At 29.6% G+C, this 18340-nt stretch overlaps 2 protein-coding genes and 2 long non-coding RNA genes across 5 annotated transcripts; 1 reads left to right on the forward strand and 3 right to left on the reverse strand.

Moving 5' to 3' along the window:
- Nucleotides 1-233: 233 nt before the first annotated feature.
- LOC102627047 (anaphase-promoting complex subunit 11) lies at nucleotides 234-2243 on the reverse strand. Of its 2 annotated transcripts, none has more exons than XM_052433055.1 (5): nucleotides 2084-2243; nucleotides 1667-1715; nucleotides 1010-1085; nucleotides 812-930; nucleotides 234-691 (listed from the first exon to the last, which is right to left on the reverse strand). In XM_052433055.1, exons 2-5 carry the CDS (start codon nucleotides 1683-1685, stop codon nucleotides 570-572), a joined length of 336 nt encoding a protein of 111 aa, XP_052289015.1. In that variant the 5' UTR covers nucleotides 1686-1715; nucleotides 2084-2243; the 3' UTR covers nucleotides 234-569. The 2 variants fall into 2 exon arrangements, with proteins under 2 accessions (XP_052289015.1, XP_052289016.1); XM_052433056.1 differs by having other exon boundaries at nucleotides 1667-1712; nucleotides 2084-2227.
- A 2528-nt stretch (nucleotides 2244-4771) lies between these two features.
- LOC102620530 (uncharacterized) lies at nucleotides 4772-7455 on the forward strand. The gene is made up of 4 exons (XR_008051526.1): nucleotides 4772-4885; nucleotides 5070-5883; nucleotides 6372-6538; nucleotides 7026-7455. It is a non-coding gene; the product is annotated as an uncharacterized LOC102620530 (long non-coding RNA).
- Nucleotides 7456-10722: 3267 nt separating this feature from the next.
- On the reverse strand, nucleotides 10723-12301 carry LOC112496170 (uncharacterized). The gene is made up of 3 exons (XR_003062657.2): nucleotides 12137-12301; nucleotides 11327-11458; nucleotides 10723-11065 (listed from the first exon to the last, which is right to left on the reverse strand). It is a non-coding gene; the product is annotated as an uncharacterized LOC112496170 (long non-coding RNA).
- A 4196-nt stretch (nucleotides 12302-16497) lies between these two features.
- On the reverse strand, nucleotides 16498-17660 carry LOC112496169 (small ubiquitin-related modifier 2-like). The gene is made up of 3 exons (XM_025093359.2): nucleotides 17482-17660; nucleotides 16892-17041; nucleotides 16498-16783 (listed from the first exon to the last, which is right to left on the reverse strand). The coding sequence occupies exons 1-3, from the start codon at nucleotides 17605-17607 to the stop codon at nucleotides 16709-16711; spliced, it is 351 nt and encodes a 116-aa protein (XP_024949127.2). The 5' UTR covers nucleotides 17608-17660; the 3' UTR covers nucleotides 16498-16708.
- Between the last annotated feature and the right edge of the window lie 680 nt (nucleotides 17661-18340).

An 18340-nucleotide genomic window follows, 5' to 3' on the forward strand; every position in this document is an offset into this window, starting at 1 on the left:
CTAGGCTATAGATATAAGTCCAATTACAACCATTTCTTCGACAAGACGCAGGTCTGCGGTGCACATTTGGTTTCCATTAGGGAGAGAATGTGAACCATAGCCAGCCTTCAAGGTCACAACTAAAGCACAGCTGGAGCAGAAATTTCCACGATAAATAGATACATTTTATGAAGAATGTAATCTGCTTGTTAATTGATGATTTCCTCATGAATTTTACAGAATCAAACCCAGAGTAGAACTCTAATCTGCATGCTTCAATAATGGGGTACATGATGAAAAACTGAAAATACACGAAAATTTGTTGCAGTTTCTTTGAGAAACAGATGAGATTTCTGTGCTCGACAGAATTTGATACCTTTGACATGCCTGTGGATACTTAAATGTATCAACACGCAGCACACAAGTTTAGTTAATTGATTTAAAACTGCCATTGCTTTCTTAGTATGGTGAGCAATTCAATGTGAAGTTAAATGAAAGACAAATTCCTCATCAAGATTGTAAAGCTAGAGGGGCTGGAAGGTTTCATAGCAGGCAGGTTTGGATGCTTGTAGATTCCCCTTCAACAGTACTCAATCTGATCCTTTGAATTGCCATTCCCTTCGGCACATGGGACAATGTGCTTGAGGAGTTTGAGAATTCACCCACTTCAAGATGCAATGAAGATGGAATGCATGGTTGCAGGCACCCCAAACTGCAAGATGATACAGTACAAAATGAAAATGAGTGATTGTATCCTTCACTCCATTATTACAGCTGACTAAACAGTACGCACATCAAGCCATCATTAAATTAACTAATTGTAGCTGCTTACTTAATGGGCAATCATCACCGGGTAGTTTACAATCAGGACAACAGCCATCAAAGGCCATCCGGCAAATTCCACATGTTTCATCTTGTGCATCCCACGTCCATGAAGCAACAGCATGCCACCTATTTTCCCACAAATACTTCCATAAATGCAAGACAATACTTAAACTGAAAATATTTTCATTCAACCCCAGAATTCTACCAATATCCTTCGATAAATGCAAGACAATGCTTAAATGAAAATAGTAGAGATATAGGAGAGATGAAGATAACATACTCTGGTTAAAGCCCGGGGCACATTCAGAAAGGAAATAAGTCAAGGAAACACTGTTTCTTTGGTTAAAAGAAAAGTATTAAATTAGCAACAAGTGAATCCAAATTCACAAATTTGACACAACACAACAATCAACCTTTTATCAACCCAGCGGATGACTACTTGATAATGTCATCTCAAATGACAAAAAATCATACAATATTGTACATGAGACACACACAAGTACGACAGCAAACTCAAAGTCCGAACACTAGCCAGCCAAGGAAAACTGTAATTGAACTTCTCAATTTCAGCTGCCAGATCACACTGGTGTTTGCCCTTCTAAATCTTCTCCACCTTTCACCAAAATTCACTTACTACCGTAAAACTTCTTTCAATTTTTCTCTTCTACAGCAATGGTTAACGAGCCCCATTAGAAACAATCGACAAGCTAGCTGATAAAAGGTTAAAAATTCTTTTATCATATGGGATAATCAAAGATTTTATCAAATGATGATCCCCGATAGAAACTACCCACAAGCCAGCTACTAAAAGTTTAAAAGTTCAGCATTGAAGAAGTCAATCGTCAATCACTAACAAGGATACGCAAGATCTTGACTTTCATCTCCGTCTCCCACGAATCAGAACTCGACTGCTGTAATTGAAAAATGAACAAAAGATGGTGGCATTCAGTTAGTAATGGAAGAACCAAAACCAATGCATTAACTTCAGGGCTCAAATTCTTTCTGGGTAGAACCACTTCGAGTAATTTGACAAAATAATACAGAATTTTTCGAAATTTTGAATTGGAAGTCAAAGAGCTACGATGTTTCTAGCACTGAACACACTCCTTCAAGCAAAACTGATCACACATGAAAATAATTTTATAAATTTGAAAAAAAAAAAAGATTTTGAACTAAACACAGAAATACAAAATCTAGGGTTTGTGATTGAATCTTTAACACATTCTCTGAACATAAATTGGCATAGCTAACATGGTCCGAGAGTGCAGAAGAAACTCACTTGTTACGGCGAACTGAATTATTCTTGACAAATTTCCTGCAATGAATTTTATGGTTACGGCGAATTGAAATCAGGTTTTACTGGACACTTGGATGCGGTTTGGTTTTTTTCCTATTCGGTTTACGAGGTTTCAACTTTCAAACCAAAATTCAAATTAGATGTGCAGCGCTCTCTTTTTTACTTTTTTATGCTGACACGTGTGGAATAGAGGTAGTACAAACATAGTTTTAAATCATATGATTTTACAGTAAATTAAATGCTGACTTTTTTTTAAATCGTTTGATTTATAGCGTATCCATGCAAAAATAAAAACGTCTACATTTGAGAATATATATACACACACATAATTTTTTATATTTAAAAAGAGTCTTGTTAAAGTGCATTTAATATAATTAACAATCAAATAAATTTATCAACTGACTCACTTGATTCTGTTGTTATGTTACTTATTTTTATATTAAAAAAGTTGATTATAAGTTACAATAAGTAAATCTTAAGAAAATTCTAAAAAAAGAAAAATAATAAACATGAAGGTGACTCTCAATTTTCAAGAAACAATTTAATTTTCTCTCAATTCGTACTTTACAATTTTTATTTGAAGTTTAATCTACCTTCTCTCTCCTTCTATTTACATGTTTTCTTATTTTTTCTTTTACTGTCTTCTTTGATATTTTCTATCCGTACTATAAACTAAAGCCTAATAAAAATTTAAAACCAAACAGAATCTAAAATTCTGATTTTGGTTTCGTTTATCCAAAGAAACTCTGTTGAATATTCTTTTTCATAAACCTTTAGGGTATGCTTGGCAGCACGTATTAAGAGGGTACGTATTGTACTTATTTTTTTAACCAATGTTTGGTAAAATTATTTAACTGATATATACGGTATAAAAGGGTAAAATTAATATAGATTTGAATGTGTAATAAAGATCCGCACCAACCTCGGGTCTTTATTAACTTGGTCAATAAGATTAAAATTAAAAGAAAAGTAAAATAAGTTACAACACGTACCATCTTCTTCTTCGCTTCTGAAAACAAATTCACGGACAACTTTTTACCAAATCCTATTGTTATAGGTAATTTCAGCACTTAACTTTAGCAAATCTTTATTAAGCATTCAAATATTAACTAGATCCACATTAATTTCAGAGGAAATTTGGTCTTACTCCCGAGTTGTTATCAAAGATTTTCAAAAGTTTTTTGGGTTCTCCTTCATTTGCTAGGTATGTTTTGCTTAGATACAAAATAAAAATCATGCATTAGTCATTATGAAATAGTGTAATGGTTGACATTTGTTTGTTGATTTCATTCTGTTATGGTCATAACTTGACCAATTAAAAAAAGAAAAAAGCCATGCAACTTATATTTTGTTTATTGATTTGGTTCTGTTTATGGTTATAACTTGACTAATTAAAAAATAAAAAATAAAAAATAAAAAAGTCATGCGGTTTATATCTGAGCTTATATTGAGCGATGATTATGATAAGAATAGATATATTACTTGCTCTATCACTAGGGAACAATTAAGATAAAGATTCCTAGCACTTTAATATTCAATAGTAAAGATGATTAAGGTAAAAGAGGTTTTGGGTACAAAGGAATTATTATTGAGAAATGCCTAAATTAATAAAGTTGTAAGTCCATGTTTTGTTGGGTAAAAAAGTCTCAATATCTGCTTGTTTATGTTTTTATTTCTATTTACGATATTTGGAAGTTCTGATTTGAAATTTACGTTTTATTTACCGTGAGTTCTAGCATTTTTTGATGAACTTGCAACTATGGAACTTTCTGTTGAAGAAGAACTTCTAGCTCTAGAGCTAATTTTAAAGAAACCCCATAATATTTCAATTTTCAAGTCTTGTGAGTGTGAGGTAACATTTGTTCATATGCTCTTGCATAAAGCACTAGGGTGATATGTTGCTTAAAATGGCTGTGATATTTTAAAGCCAATAATATTTTGGTGTAGAAAAGATGCGTGTACTAAACACAACCCAATAATTTGGTATAGTATTATAGCATGTGGGTGCATTGTGTACTTAACACAACTCAAAATTTTGGTATGATATTGTTGTAATATTGTATTATTAAGTTGCACAAATTTTTATAAACTTTGGAATGATTATATTAAGGTTGAAAATTCTCGTACGATGGAAAATTATATACTTTATTAATGTAATTTGATTAGAATTATTTTTTTGTGATTAATTTTCATAGAAAATGTGAAGAAAAATCATGTGTCGAATTTTTTTAAAATTTATAGTTACATAAATCTAGAAACAAATATAAAAATATTAAACTTGTGTGTAAGTATTTTCTTATATATATATATATATATAAGTTAGGATATCCATCTTTTTTAGCATTCAAAAATTATTAAATGTTGTGAGGATTATGCTATTTATTATTTAATATAACAAGGTTAGTTATTTACTGAAATTATTTATTTTTAACAAAACTGAATACAGTCCAGTATATGATATATGCCAAACACAGGACTATTGAACAGCTCAGCACCAAATACTATACAGTTTACACAATAGGCTATTTTAATACACACCATTTTATACAATACAATTCAGTACAATACAGTATAATCCAGCGGGGAGCACCAAACACACCCTTATTGCTCTTTTTTGTCAACTATCGAGCTGCCAAGTGTACCTTCTTCTGAATGCCACGTCTGCTTTGAGCTTTGAGTGAGTCTCTGACTGAAGTTGGCATAAACCCAATTTTGCTTTTCGTTTTGTTTCAATCTTTAGCCTCTGGTTATTAGCAAAAGCGACTTCCTCTTCACTCCGTTCTGGTAATTATATTTTTTTTATTCTTTTAATTTCCCGTTTTTATTTTTTTAGTTTTGTCAATTCTGAATGATAATCAAGATAGTTTGATTAATGGGAATTAAATTTTCATTTTGTGAATAGAGCAATTTTGCTGTAGTTCAAATATAAAGCTTATTGATATTTTCTTTTTCATTTTTATTTATTTAGAAAATGGAAGGACAGAGGTGGGGTGAATGTGCCTGGAAGAGTGGGAGTTTGAGTCACTTCTATTGGATGTCCCTTTTGTGTGCAAGCCTTGATCCTTTGTCCCGGGAAAATCTTGTTTTCCCTTCGTCTTACAATTCATTTTTAGATAAATTTATGCACGTGTATGGAGTCAAGATGAAGTCTTGCACCCAATTTATAAAGTTCATTATTGTTGATCGTAGCTGTGGAAATGCTACTGCCCTTATTCTTCCCGGCTGTTGCTCAGCAGAGGGTTTCATAGATGCTGCCGAGAAGTGGTTTTCTAATAGTGGTTCTTGATAAAGAATCGTAGAAGTGAATCAAGAGGGATGATGAATTGCTGTTTTCAGGTGTGCAGCCTTGAAAACTTTGGGCGTGTATCCTATTGTTTGTCTTAAGCTGTTACTAGTTATCCCTCAGCTGATAGGAAACTGGAAAAACTTGGAAGGTTTAATTCTTGGGAAGTCTATTGATATAATAGAAATCATCCCTCAAATTGGCCTCAGGTGCAAGAACTTTAGCTGGTTACTTGTTCATGGAGTTCGCATTGGAAAATATGAGGCATCAGCCATTGTCAAGTACTTTTCAAAGATTAAGGAATTGCATCTGATGTGAGTTTCTATTGAGCGGGAGAATCTGGTGGTGATACTGCAGGGCTGCAAAGAACTTGTGCGTTTAGGTTTTTGTGAATGTGTAGGTTTCGAGGTCGATGAGGAGATATTGAAGCACGCTTCTCATATTAGAACTTTTGAGTATGAATGTTCAAGAGCCAAATCAGTGCCTCCTGATGATGATGGTGAGCTTGTGAAAATGTGTCTTGTTGGCCTTATTGATGATGATTGTAGTTCAGTTTATGAATTAATTACCCCAATACACATTTGCATGGTAATTTATTATGTATTTTTCTCAATGATACACGGCAAAAGTTCTGAATTTGATGCATTCTCCTAAATGTGATATCTTAAAAATATATTTGATTATGTATCTTTGCTTCATATCTATGAATATCTATTATATTTCGCTGTAAAAGCTTGTCAAAATAAACATGCATTTATATTTTGCTTGTTTCATTTGTGCATTTGTAAACATGCATTTATGTTTTCCAGATTGATATTCAAGTTTATGTCTGATTTATAGCTTGTATGAGTGATGGATTGACTTCAAATTTTTGGTATTTTTACTTAAAACATAATACCTGGATGATTCTTCAAATTTCTTCTGCTTGAGTTTTTGCTGTGGTTTACGACATCAGTTTAGAATTAATTTCATTCCATCTTTTAATAGTTCAGAGAAGGCATAGGCCGGCACCGAAGTTTATGAAACTGGCAGATGTGCAGATGCTGCTCAAGCATTGAACTCGAGTCCAAGATTATAGCCTTCCCAAAACCCAGGGAAAAGGCTTCATGAGAGAAGAGGCCTTTGAAGCATCTAAGCTTGCTTTCTCAATCAAGGTAAGTTGTTTGAGAAGCTAACAAAACTATCTGGAACTTGCCAGTAATAAGTCCTTTTTTTATTTTCTGTGAACTATATGTATTTTAATACTATAGTGGTATTTGTATATGAGCTTATTGTGTGTAAGTGCTGTAAAATAGAGAACCGATCTTATCTCTTTCCATGTTGTCGTAGTCAATCGGCACAATTTTCAAGTTAAAGTTTCAGTTGTGGAAGTTTTCAGTCAGTTGATTTCATAATGTTTTCTTTTTGATGAATGGGAAAAGTGGAAATGTCCAAGGGTGAAGTCAGATGATAGAGCGAAGATAATCTGAATACATTATGATTGTTTCCTGGTCCAGGATTTTAAAGTGTGGGAAAAGTCAGGGAAAGCTTTAAAACTGTGGGATTTAAGAGACTTAAAACTTAAAGCAGTTTATGTGTTTTTTTGGACTTTCCTGCACTTTAAAATTCCAGATTGAAAGATATATACATATATACACCCAGGGTTTACATTCTGGACTGGAAGCCTCCTCCAAAGGTTGGGTTAAAGCCAACTTGGACAGCTTATCTAAAAGCGATTCTTTTCGGGACTGTTCGTAGGGCTTCAAAATGAAACTTTCTTTGTAGGATTTGGTGTGCCAGTAGTTGTAGACGCTACTTTTAATGCAGAAGTGATGGCGGATATTAAGGTTATTTGAGCAAGTTATAGCTTGTGGTTGGAGTTAAAGGCAACTCTTCTTATTGTCTACTTTTGAGTCTTCAACGTAAATGTTGCGACCTTATCTCCTGTAAGGTCATGCCTTTTGTGAGACTAATGGTGTTGGTTTGCACTTGATACGTTGACGTGGTAGGGAATACCTTCTGCTGAAATTAGCAGCATACTATCTATGGAGCGAACGGCTTTCTAATAATAGCTCAGTTCTATTTTGGCTTAGCTTTACTTCTCCTTAATTATTATTTTTATTTTTCTACTCTTCGTTTTTTCTGTTCTATAATACTCTCTAAAAAACATTTTTTAAGACAATTGATCCTTAATTACCCTAAAAAAATTCTATAAATTGTGAAGATTCTAGATTGTAGCATTCATGCATTCCAGCTTGTAAAACACAATAAAATAATATCAGTGTCTACTCATTTTATTTTTTTACGAACAAATATATCTCCTGCTCTATCTCGATGACAAGTATAAAATTATTAGTCTTCAAATTTGTCTGTTTCATCGTTTAATTTTTGGTTAAAGAAAAAATTTTGGCAATTTACAAAGCTTTTTAAGCTCTTGTAATTATCCATCAAAGTTGGAAAGAAGTTCAGTGTATATACGTCTAATTATTATTTTAACAAAATTTTCAAAATTTGCTGATAAAATTTCCAAAATTGTGCTGATTTCTTTTTTCACAAAAGCTCTTCATGTATAATGAATTTTCATATTTTCATGCATAAATCTTGTGGTCTTTTACACGAACTTTTTGTGTTATTAATCTATATTTGATGAATGAAGTAAATCAACAAACATTTTTCTCTTTTGAGAATCTGTATTCACAGTGTCTGTTTCATCTTATCATTTTTGGTTTGCCCTTGGCCTCTAGCCAATACAGTATATATATTTTATATAGAAGTATTGGAGGAAACTAATATTAAAATTTGTTGCTCACTAGTGGAAGAACGCTAGTTGATGGGTTTTACCTTTTGCCGCAAGCAACAAATACCATCGTTTCGACTTTGACCCTTTTGTCTCGGCTGTTTCCTCTCGGCCGTGAGTGCCAAATTCTCAAAACCTCATGACTAAAGGCATAATAAAAAGTTTGTAAAATCCATCCCACTTTTAGAAAATAATTATAAAAAGTTTTCATTATTTTTAAAAATTTCAAATAAAGAAAAATTCAGAAGAATTGATCAATTATATCTATTTTAATTTATTTTATTGTGACTTAAATTTTTTTGTTATATTTGACTAATAAAATTGCTTTAACCTAAATTTAAATTGACTATTTTATCCTTAAAGGGTAAAACTACCAAAAATTTACTTTAACTTCAACAATTTTTTAATTCTATACAAAATTCATTGCTTCTAAATAATTAATTCTACTTTGTTAGTATTATTATTAATTTTTAATTAAACTAACATAATGTCTTTATGAGAAAATACTCATTAAATTATTAGGCTATCAAATTATGTCATTTATATGTAAAATATTGAAAATTATTAGACTTCATTTAAGAAGTTAGATTATAAGTTACAAAATGAAATACCTTAAGTATTAGATACAAGAACACATATGTTTTGGGCAAGTGGGTCATTTTATGTCACAAAGCAAAATAATTAAATAGAACTTATATTAAAGCTACATTAATAGTAAAAAAAAAAAAGGTGAGAACAAAAATATAAGAATGATTTAATTGATTAATTACATTTTTTTGTTGATTTATATTTATTAGGAAACAATGTGCATTTTTTGTAAATTTTTTTAGAAGTGGGGTGAGTTTACACAAATAACAGGGTGAAAATATCCCTACCCTTCATATAATAAAAATTTTTTAACACCATATTAAGTGAATTTTGGTGGATTCAAATATATCCTTAATATTTTATTATTTTATGTAATAATTAATAATTCTGTAATAAATTCTTAAAAATGAATTCCAAATTCAAGTGAAGTTATTGTTAATTAAAAAGCTTTTGATATCGGCTTTAAAAATATTTTGGTAAGTTTAAGCGTTAATACCTAAAATCTCAGTCACTTCTAATAGCATCCTACTTATATAAAAAAATAAAAATAAAATGTAGGTTATTCTGCTTTTCTTTGATATTAAAGTCCTCTATAGAATAATACATTTGAGCAATAGTTATATAGAGTTATCATTTAAATTCATTCGTACAAATTATCATGACAAGATATGATTTAAAAATCAAATCGAATAAATTTGTCTAAATAATTGATATTTGTGGTAAGATTCATATTGATGATTGTTAGAATTCTAGTTAATTTTCTTTCACTTTATGTGCACACTCGAAGAATTATAATAATTATTCTAGACAGGTTAGAAAAAATTAATCAAACTTATTTCAAAGAATATTAGAAATTAACGATACATATTATTCTAATATGTGAGGATGATTTATTTTCCTATCTTATATTATATTTGCTTAATAGTTTTCATAGCTAATTGTGTTGAAGTTAAAATAACTTAACGATGAGTTGCAAATAAAGATGGCCCATGGGCCGTGCCAGCCAATCAAATCATGGCCCCCACTAGAGTTCATGGGCTGGCTCGGCATGGCCCACCAAGTGAATGGACTGTGTTGTGTCATGTCCAATTATTTTAAAGGCCTAGCACAGTCCACGGCATGAGCCTACCGTGCGGTTGTGCCCAAAAAAATCCATCAATTTTTTTTCCCTTTCAAGCCCACATGTCCAGTGTGTTTGAAAAAAACCCACGTAGTTAGCGTGTTTTATTCAAACTCACGTGTTTGATTTTTTTTTTAAGCTGATAAGACTACTACTACTACTACTAATAATAATAATCTTATAACAACAACAACAACAACAACAAAAATTTTTATTAAGGGAGCAATTAATATTTTATTATCAGTTTATCACAAATTTTAATTTATCATAAAAAATATTTCATTCATAATTTCTTTTTGTGTATAAATATGAAAAATATTTCGTTCACAAATGAAACATATCTCCATTAACTAAGTTATGATTTCATAAATGAAATATTAATGTCATAAAATTTTTGATTTATCATTTATAAAATCATGATATTTATTTATTCATTTAATAAATTATAAACATAAGCAATTAGAATATTTATTTAAACTAAAACTTAAATTAATTTTTAAAAGCCGATGCTAAAAAGAATTAAAAGTTTAATTTCAAGATATTAGTAAAATCATAACATTTTATATTTACTTTTTATTAAAAAATTTTGCTTTGATATATTTTGGCTCACGTGCTATTAATGGCCCATGAGCTGCGTACTAGCCTACTAATGAAAAGTACTTATTATGTGCTTTTTCGAATGTCATGCTTTGACTTATCTCTAATCCTGTCATGCTTTTAAGGCTCACGTGTTTGAAATTTTAGGCATGGCCCAACCCACGTGGGTGTTGTGCCATGTGCCCTATCGAAACATACTCGTGTCATGCCGTACTGTACGGACGCATGCCACCCAGCCCATTGACCATCTTCAGTTGCAAAATGCTCCAATTCGGTCGATATTAAACATTGATGCTATTTGTAATAGCATGCACCAAAACCGCAATGATGTGATTCCATGGATCTTAATCTCTAATCTTGTCATGCTTTTAACTTGCCTAAATTAAATTAATTCACCATAAAAAAAAAAACAAAACACAACCACAAGAACACAATTAATCCAGTCACTAATCGTAACTTATTCTAATTGGAGGGCTGATTAATTAATTAACTCCCAACAAGACCTTGAGATTATTATTAACCGCTTTATGCCTTGTGATCGCCGCCTTCTCCGGAGACATGGAACACTGCATCAATCTCATCATTATTCTCCAATCCAAGCTGCAAATTAAGTAGAAAATTTTAATTTACATCACGTTTAGTGCAGTGGCAATATTAAAAATAAATGAAAAAGAAAAAAGTGCAACAATATTCTTGTGGTTTGATAAAATGATCACGTAGACAAATCATCTTTTGTATTAAAAAATAATTGCAGAGTAGATAAAATTTAAAATTAAATTAAATTTTTTAAATCAAATTGGAACTGCGATCGTTTTTCCAAAATGAATGAATTAAAGTCTGACTTAGGAAAATAATTAGTACTTGGTTAGAGGTTCAGGATGATCAAAGCGTTCCCCATTGATCACAGAAAGGAGATTTTTTGTCACAATAAATTGTCTGGAGCTTCTTCATTGGAGCGTCACGTTCGAACTTGAAATATACCTTGTCTTCATCCTGCAATAAAAACAAATTAATTAACATGATTAATACTGATCATTTACATTTTGGGTTTTTGTTTTTATAATTAGTAAAATTTTGCTAATTATAATTAATTCCTTAAGCTAAAATTCATGATATTCACTATACAACTAATTAAATTTCTAATCATTTTCAGTTGGTGGAGGAAAAATAGAGATCTGGCATCTAGTATTTTTTTTTTAATCAAGTTAAAAATTATTGGCCAATTTTGCCACTTTTGGAGAAGTATGTAATAGGGAAGCATGTGCAGTTTATAAAGTGATATTTTAATGAAGGAAACGTGAAGCTTCAGTCTCTATCAATTCTAATTATTTCAGGATCCATTTTTTTTAACATATTAAAATATCAAGGCATTGGCATAATGGGATCCCACCAGGATTTTACATGTCTCTTTTATACAAATACATTGAAGCAGTCCATTTATATTGTAGAAATTAACCATAATAAAAAAATTAAAAAATTAGAGCAAGTTGCCAGAAAACGGTACTTGAGAAACTTAATTAAAAATATATATAAGTTATTGCAAAAATTAAAGCTAAGATGCATACATAAGCACAACAATTTTTGCTACAACTTCAAAGAAATTCACAAAAAAAAAAAAAAACGGAGAAGAAAGTACTACATAAATATAGGAAATTTAGAAAAAAAATGGACCTTGCTCTTGATAGTGGGATTGATAAAATTCTGCTGTGGCCTTTCATTATTCTTACGAGGAGAAGCTGCCTCGAACATTTTTCTTCCTCACAAACAGAAAATCCTTTGAACAAGAACAAATTAATGGTGTTTGAACTTAAATGAGCTTTAAAAGCAAATTAATATATAATGTATAAAAGCAAACTAAAGACCAAAAAAATAAAGTTTTGGTTGGTGGGTTGGTAGTTGAAATTAAAAGCTATATATACCGTATAGTGGCATACGCTTTTTGTTCGACTTGCAAAATTAACTGTTGGATTTGCAAAATTAATGGTGTTCGACTTGCAAAATTAACTTTGTAATCAATAAGGGTGTTCACGGATCGGATTTTGCAGATTTAACGTCAATTTATATCCGATCCATAATTTTACGAATTATAAATTTTTAATCCAATTTAATTCAATTCAATCCAAATCCAATCTATACGTTTGCGGATTGGTTTGCGGGCTAAAAATTTTTAGTTTTGTCCTATCCACAAATTAATTAAATAAAAAATAATATAAAAATAATTTTACTACTGATCAAATTCAAGATTAAATAAGATTTAAAAAATTAATTGCTTAAATAAAAGTAAAAAATACATTCAAAGTTTAAAAATATAACACACCAAAAAGAAAAAAATCTCATTTGTTTAGATTAGTACATGAAAATTAACTACTTAGGAAGTTATATTTGTTTATTTAATTATTTTTATTTTATATTATTATCAGACAAAATATAATATGGTGTTAATGTAACTATATTCTAACTTATTTACTTATTAGTAAGTACTAATGCCATATTTACAAGTTTAAATTTTTATTAAATAAATAAAATTGTTTTTTTTTTGCGGATTTGTGGATTTTTACGGATTTATAGAAGTAAATCCATATTCAATCCACCGATTGCGGATTTTCAAATTTTCAATCCAATCCAATCCACTAATACATGGATCAGATTTTTATGGATTAGACGGATTGAGCAGATCAGATTAGATTTTAAACATTCCTAGTGATCAATGTCAATTGTTTAGTGTGTGTGTTTGTGTGTGTGTGTGTATCGATATATATTAGATAAGCTTTAGTTAAGAGCATGCGTTTGAAGTCTTTTAAGCTTTTCGTGTCACTTGTTTTGTTTGAAGTGAATGAGCAACAATTGGATTTTGTTTATTTATTTCACTTTTTGAGATTATACATGACATATTTTCTAAAAAAAGCACAAGTAAATGCACCGTCACTCCATCCCAACCACATGATCGAGTCTATTTTGAAAATATGTTTTTAATTTCCTGAAAGAACTAAAAGCACGTTGGTTAAATGATTTATAATCTAGCACAAAAAAAATTATTTATAAATAAATTTTTATATGTTTTTTTTATTTTTTTTTAAACACAAGTTTGTTTTTACCATATCAGAGGCTTATTGATTTTTTCAATGAATTAATTTAGACCAATTTATTATGATACAACTCAAATTTCTATTCCAAGACATGAGGCATAAAACACAATTAAATGATAAGTACAAAATTATTAGTCTTCAAATTTCTGTTTCATCCTATCATTTATGTTTAAGGGAAAAAAATGGCAATATATAAAGCCTTCTAATTAATCTCTTATTTTTATTTTGCCTTTTTTTTGGGAAATTATCAGCCATATACCCTTAAATGACATCAGTATCAAACGTGCTACAACACTTTTCAAGTGTATCACTCGTATACCCTTGACAAAACACTTCTGCTGTCCACCAATTCGTTAACTGCCGTTTGCGAGTACTGACATCATAAGGGTAATCTAGTCTTTTTTAAAAAACGACACGTCATCCCATTTACCTAGTAAAAAATGACATGTCATATGGTATATTTTGATAAAAATGACATGTCATCCCATTTATCGGATAATTGTTAATAATTGCTAAAAAAAAAGCTACTTTATAACCGAATATACTCCTCCAAAATTTAACCTAAATTATTGAAGATCTACTCCTCCAAACTCAAACTTGAATTTTTTATGGTATAATATGTATAATTGTAAATAATATGTTGTTAATAATTTTTTATGGTATAAGATGAATATTTTTTATGGATAATTGTTAATAATATGTACTATTAATAATTCATATTTTTTAAATAAAAAAATGTATTGTTAATAAAAAAATAAAAAAAAATTTGTGTATTGAAAATTTACATTAATTTTCAAGGTAAATTTATTTTTTTACCTCATTTTGAGTTTAAAGGGTAAAATAGTCATTTTGCTCAAATTCTGTTAAGTTCTTAACGGTAATAAATGGAAAGGTGGACGCCAGAACTATTTTGTCAACTTAGGGTATACGAGTGATATAAGCAAAAAGTGTTGTAGCACGTTTGATACTGGTGTCATTTAAGGGTATATGGCTGATAATTTTCCCTTTTTTTTTTCCTTGGCAAAGGCCAAATGGTATGACTAAACATATCGTGGTGAACTTCTTTAATGTAAAAATGCGGGGAGAAAAAAAAAATTGTGTAATTATTTTAATGTACTTTCTGCTTTGTTTCACATAAAAAAAATTCATTAAAGTTGGAAAGAAGTTCAATTTAATCATTACTTTTTCTTCTTATAATTATTTTAAGCAAATTTCGAAAAATGCGTTGATTTCTGTTTCCACAGAAGCTCTATTTAGTCATGTATAATGAATTTTCATATTATCATACATAATTCTTGAGTTCTTGTACACAAAATTTTATTATGTTATTAATAAAAAATTTAATGAATGAAATAAAAAAATAAAAACATTTTAGGAATCTGTATTCGCAATCTCTTTTTCAACTTCTTTTCTTTGCTCTTATCTATATATTATATGTAAAATATTGGAGGAAATTAGTATTAAATTTTGTTCATTACTAGTCGTAATAACTGCAATCTGTTATGGAATCTAAACCTAGAAAAGTGTAGCCGACACTAACCGGATTTCTTCTTCACTTTACCTGCATCGTCACCTCCATACCAAGTCTACGAGTTAGTTCAATTGATTTCATGGTATTTTCTGTATTTAGTTAGTTTTACGGCTGTAATCAGTTAGCTATGTTAGTATAAATAGAACAGACTCTACTGATTTCATTAGTGTGAAAAAGTTAATAAAATTATAAAACCATAACATTCTTGCAAATCAGTTTTATCTTTAAAAATAAACTTATTTTCTTGGTGTCCAAACAGCTTTCTTGAGTATTACGTTTCCTTATACCCAGTTCCGAAAAGACTAAACATCGATGATACATCTACCCAGAAATCATAACTTTCTTAAAATATCTTAATTTAATTATATTATTTTGCTTACAGTAGTAATTTACTTATGATTTTGGGTAGTCACTAAAGTACATTCACGTACTTCTTCGCTCATATATCCGGTACGACTCATATTGATGTAATGCATGGATTCTAACTAATTTTCTTCCGCATAAGGCACTATAATGACTAAACTATGCATGTTACAAAAAACTAAGCAAGCATATTCCAAAGAATATTAATAATCAACCATACACATATCATTTTTTTAATATGTGAATATGGTTTATTTTCTTGTGTTATTATTATGGGTAAATGATTGTTTAGTCTCTATATTTTATATTAAGTATTCATTTAGTTTTTATATTTTAAAAAATAACTCAAAACACTCTTGTTGTTAAAAATATGACACTTTCGCCATTATTTTTCTTTGCCGTTATAATAATAATAATAATAATAATAATAATAATACACTTCCTACAATCTTAAGAGCATTAATTAATTTACCCATAAAAAAATTTAATTAGAAGATTGACTAATAATTATCAATATAAAAGAACTAATATTTTTCATACCTTTGCAACAATCTTTCTAATAATAATTTATAAATAAATTAATACCACCCAAATTAAGCTACGTTTAATATCTTGCTGTTTTGCTAATAATTATCTATAAAAAAATTCAAGTCACCAAATTAATCCTTAAAGTAAAATACTAATAAAAATATTTACTTTAATTTTATTTTACTTTAGTGTAAAATATTAATAAGATTTTTACTTTAATTTAGTGTTAATTTGATAAATTTATTTATTATTATTAATTTTTTCATTAATGTCACTAAGAATATTGTTACAAGGGTATTATTGTAAAAACAAAGAAAAATAAGGGTAAGAATGCAATAAAATTTTTATAGTAGAGCTATATTGAGATATTTTTTAAAATATACAAACTAAAAGGATATTTAATTTAAAATATGAGGATTAAACGAACATTATCTTATTATTGTTTCAAAATTTCTAAGTTAAGTGTGTTGAAGCTAAAGCTATTTAACGATGAGTTATAAAAATATCCAATTTCATCGATAACATGCACCAAAAACAGAAAGATGTAATTACCTCAGTCTTGAACGGTAACACATTTATCCTAATTAATAAGTTAATCCACCATTAAAATAAAACGAAACACAACAACAAACAACACAATATCCATATACTAATTTTAAATTATTCTCATTGAAGGGCAAATTAATTTATTAACTTCAAGGTGCATGGTGTGACCTTGAGATTATTGGATTATTATCATGCCCTGTGATCATGGCCACCTCCAAAGGCGTGGTACATTGCGTCAATCTCATCCCCATCCTTCAATCCAAGCTACAAATTAAGTAAAAAAAAAATTTAAATCACAATTATTAGTGGCCGTGGCAATATAAGAAATAAACTAATTAAAAAGATAATTTAGTTAATTAATTAATTACTTACTTGGTCAGCGGTTTTAGAATAATCAAATCGGTTCCCATTGATCAAGAAAGGGGTGCTCTTAAAGGGCTGTGATTTTGTTTCGCAGTACTTAATCAAGAGCCGCTTTATTTCGACGTCATGATTGAACTGGAAGAATCTCTTGTCACCATCCTAACAATAAAAAAGAAAAAATTAATAGAGCAATTAGGCAAATGTTGCTAGTTAATTAGGCATGATCTAACCTCCAAAGCGAAACCCCTTTAGCCAAAATTCATATGAATTCATTATATATACAACAAAATTTCTAATAATTTTCTGTTGGTAGAAAAAATATAGATCTGGCATATGTGGGTTGGTTCAATAAAAAATAAAATGAAAAAAAGCCTTTAGGCTAAATTTGGTCACTCGAAAAGCTTATCAATTATTTTAAAACCATAATTTTTTTCCATTGTGAGTTGGTAGCTTGTCTTAATTAAAAAATAAATAAATTATTACAAAAATTAAAGCTAACATATGCGTAGCAACTTTTGTTACAATAGAAATTCATTAAAAAATAAATAAAGAAAGAAGAAAGCAGTAAATAAATAAAAGAAATTAAGACAAAAATGGACCTGGCTTTTGATAATGAGATTAATCAGATGCTGCGGCTTCTTATTATTCTTAGAAGAAGAAGGCTTTAACATTTTTCTTTGAGCTTGGAGCTTTTTACTTTTAGGGTGACACACACACACACACATATATATATAAAAGCAAAGAACAAGAAATAAAGAAAGAAGAGTTTGGGTTGTAAATGAAGTTAAAAGCTATGCTCAAAATGGCATAGCTTTTTGAATTGGCCTGCACAGAGTAATTGAAAATGGCTTTCTATTTGGAGAGCATGAGTAAACTCTTAAAGCTTTCTGGTTGACCATGTCATCATTTGTATTCTTTTTACAAGACCAGTGAATATGAATGAGATATTACAATTGTATTTTATTTAATTTCAACTTTTGAGACCGTAAATATATTCTAGTAAAAGCCACAACAGACAGATGCTAGTGAAGTCTAGTTCCAATGTCATTGTATTTGCATCATTGCTTTATCTCAAGATTTTTCTTAAATATTATTGTTGAGTTCTCACCTACAACTTAAATTTTTTAGTCAAGCAATTTCTTTAACAAATACAATGAGTCTTTATTGAAGCATTATAAGATGATAAGTCATAAGAAAATTAAATATATACATAATGATATTTAAGTAATGGTGATTATAGAGATCGTACGTGGTTATTTTATTTTTATTTTTTTAATATCGAGTTTATTTTAAAAATGTGTTTTTAGATTTTCAGAAACAGAGATTAATGAAGATAAAAGTGGACCTTCTTCTTGACAATGAGATTGATTCTCAACTGCTGTGCCGTGTTGGACATATTGAAAAAAGCTGAAGAAAAGAAACTAATTCTAAGGGTGCTATGGCTAAAATAGAAAATCA

Source organism: Citrus sinensis, chromosome 9 (assembly GCF_022201045.2).
Source record: "Citrus sinensis cultivar Valencia sweet orange chromosome 9, DVS_A1.0, whole genome shotgun sequence".
Taxonomy (NCBI): domain Eukaryota; kingdom Viridiplantae; phylum Streptophyta; class Magnoliopsida; order Sapindales; family Rutaceae; genus Citrus; species Citrus sinensis.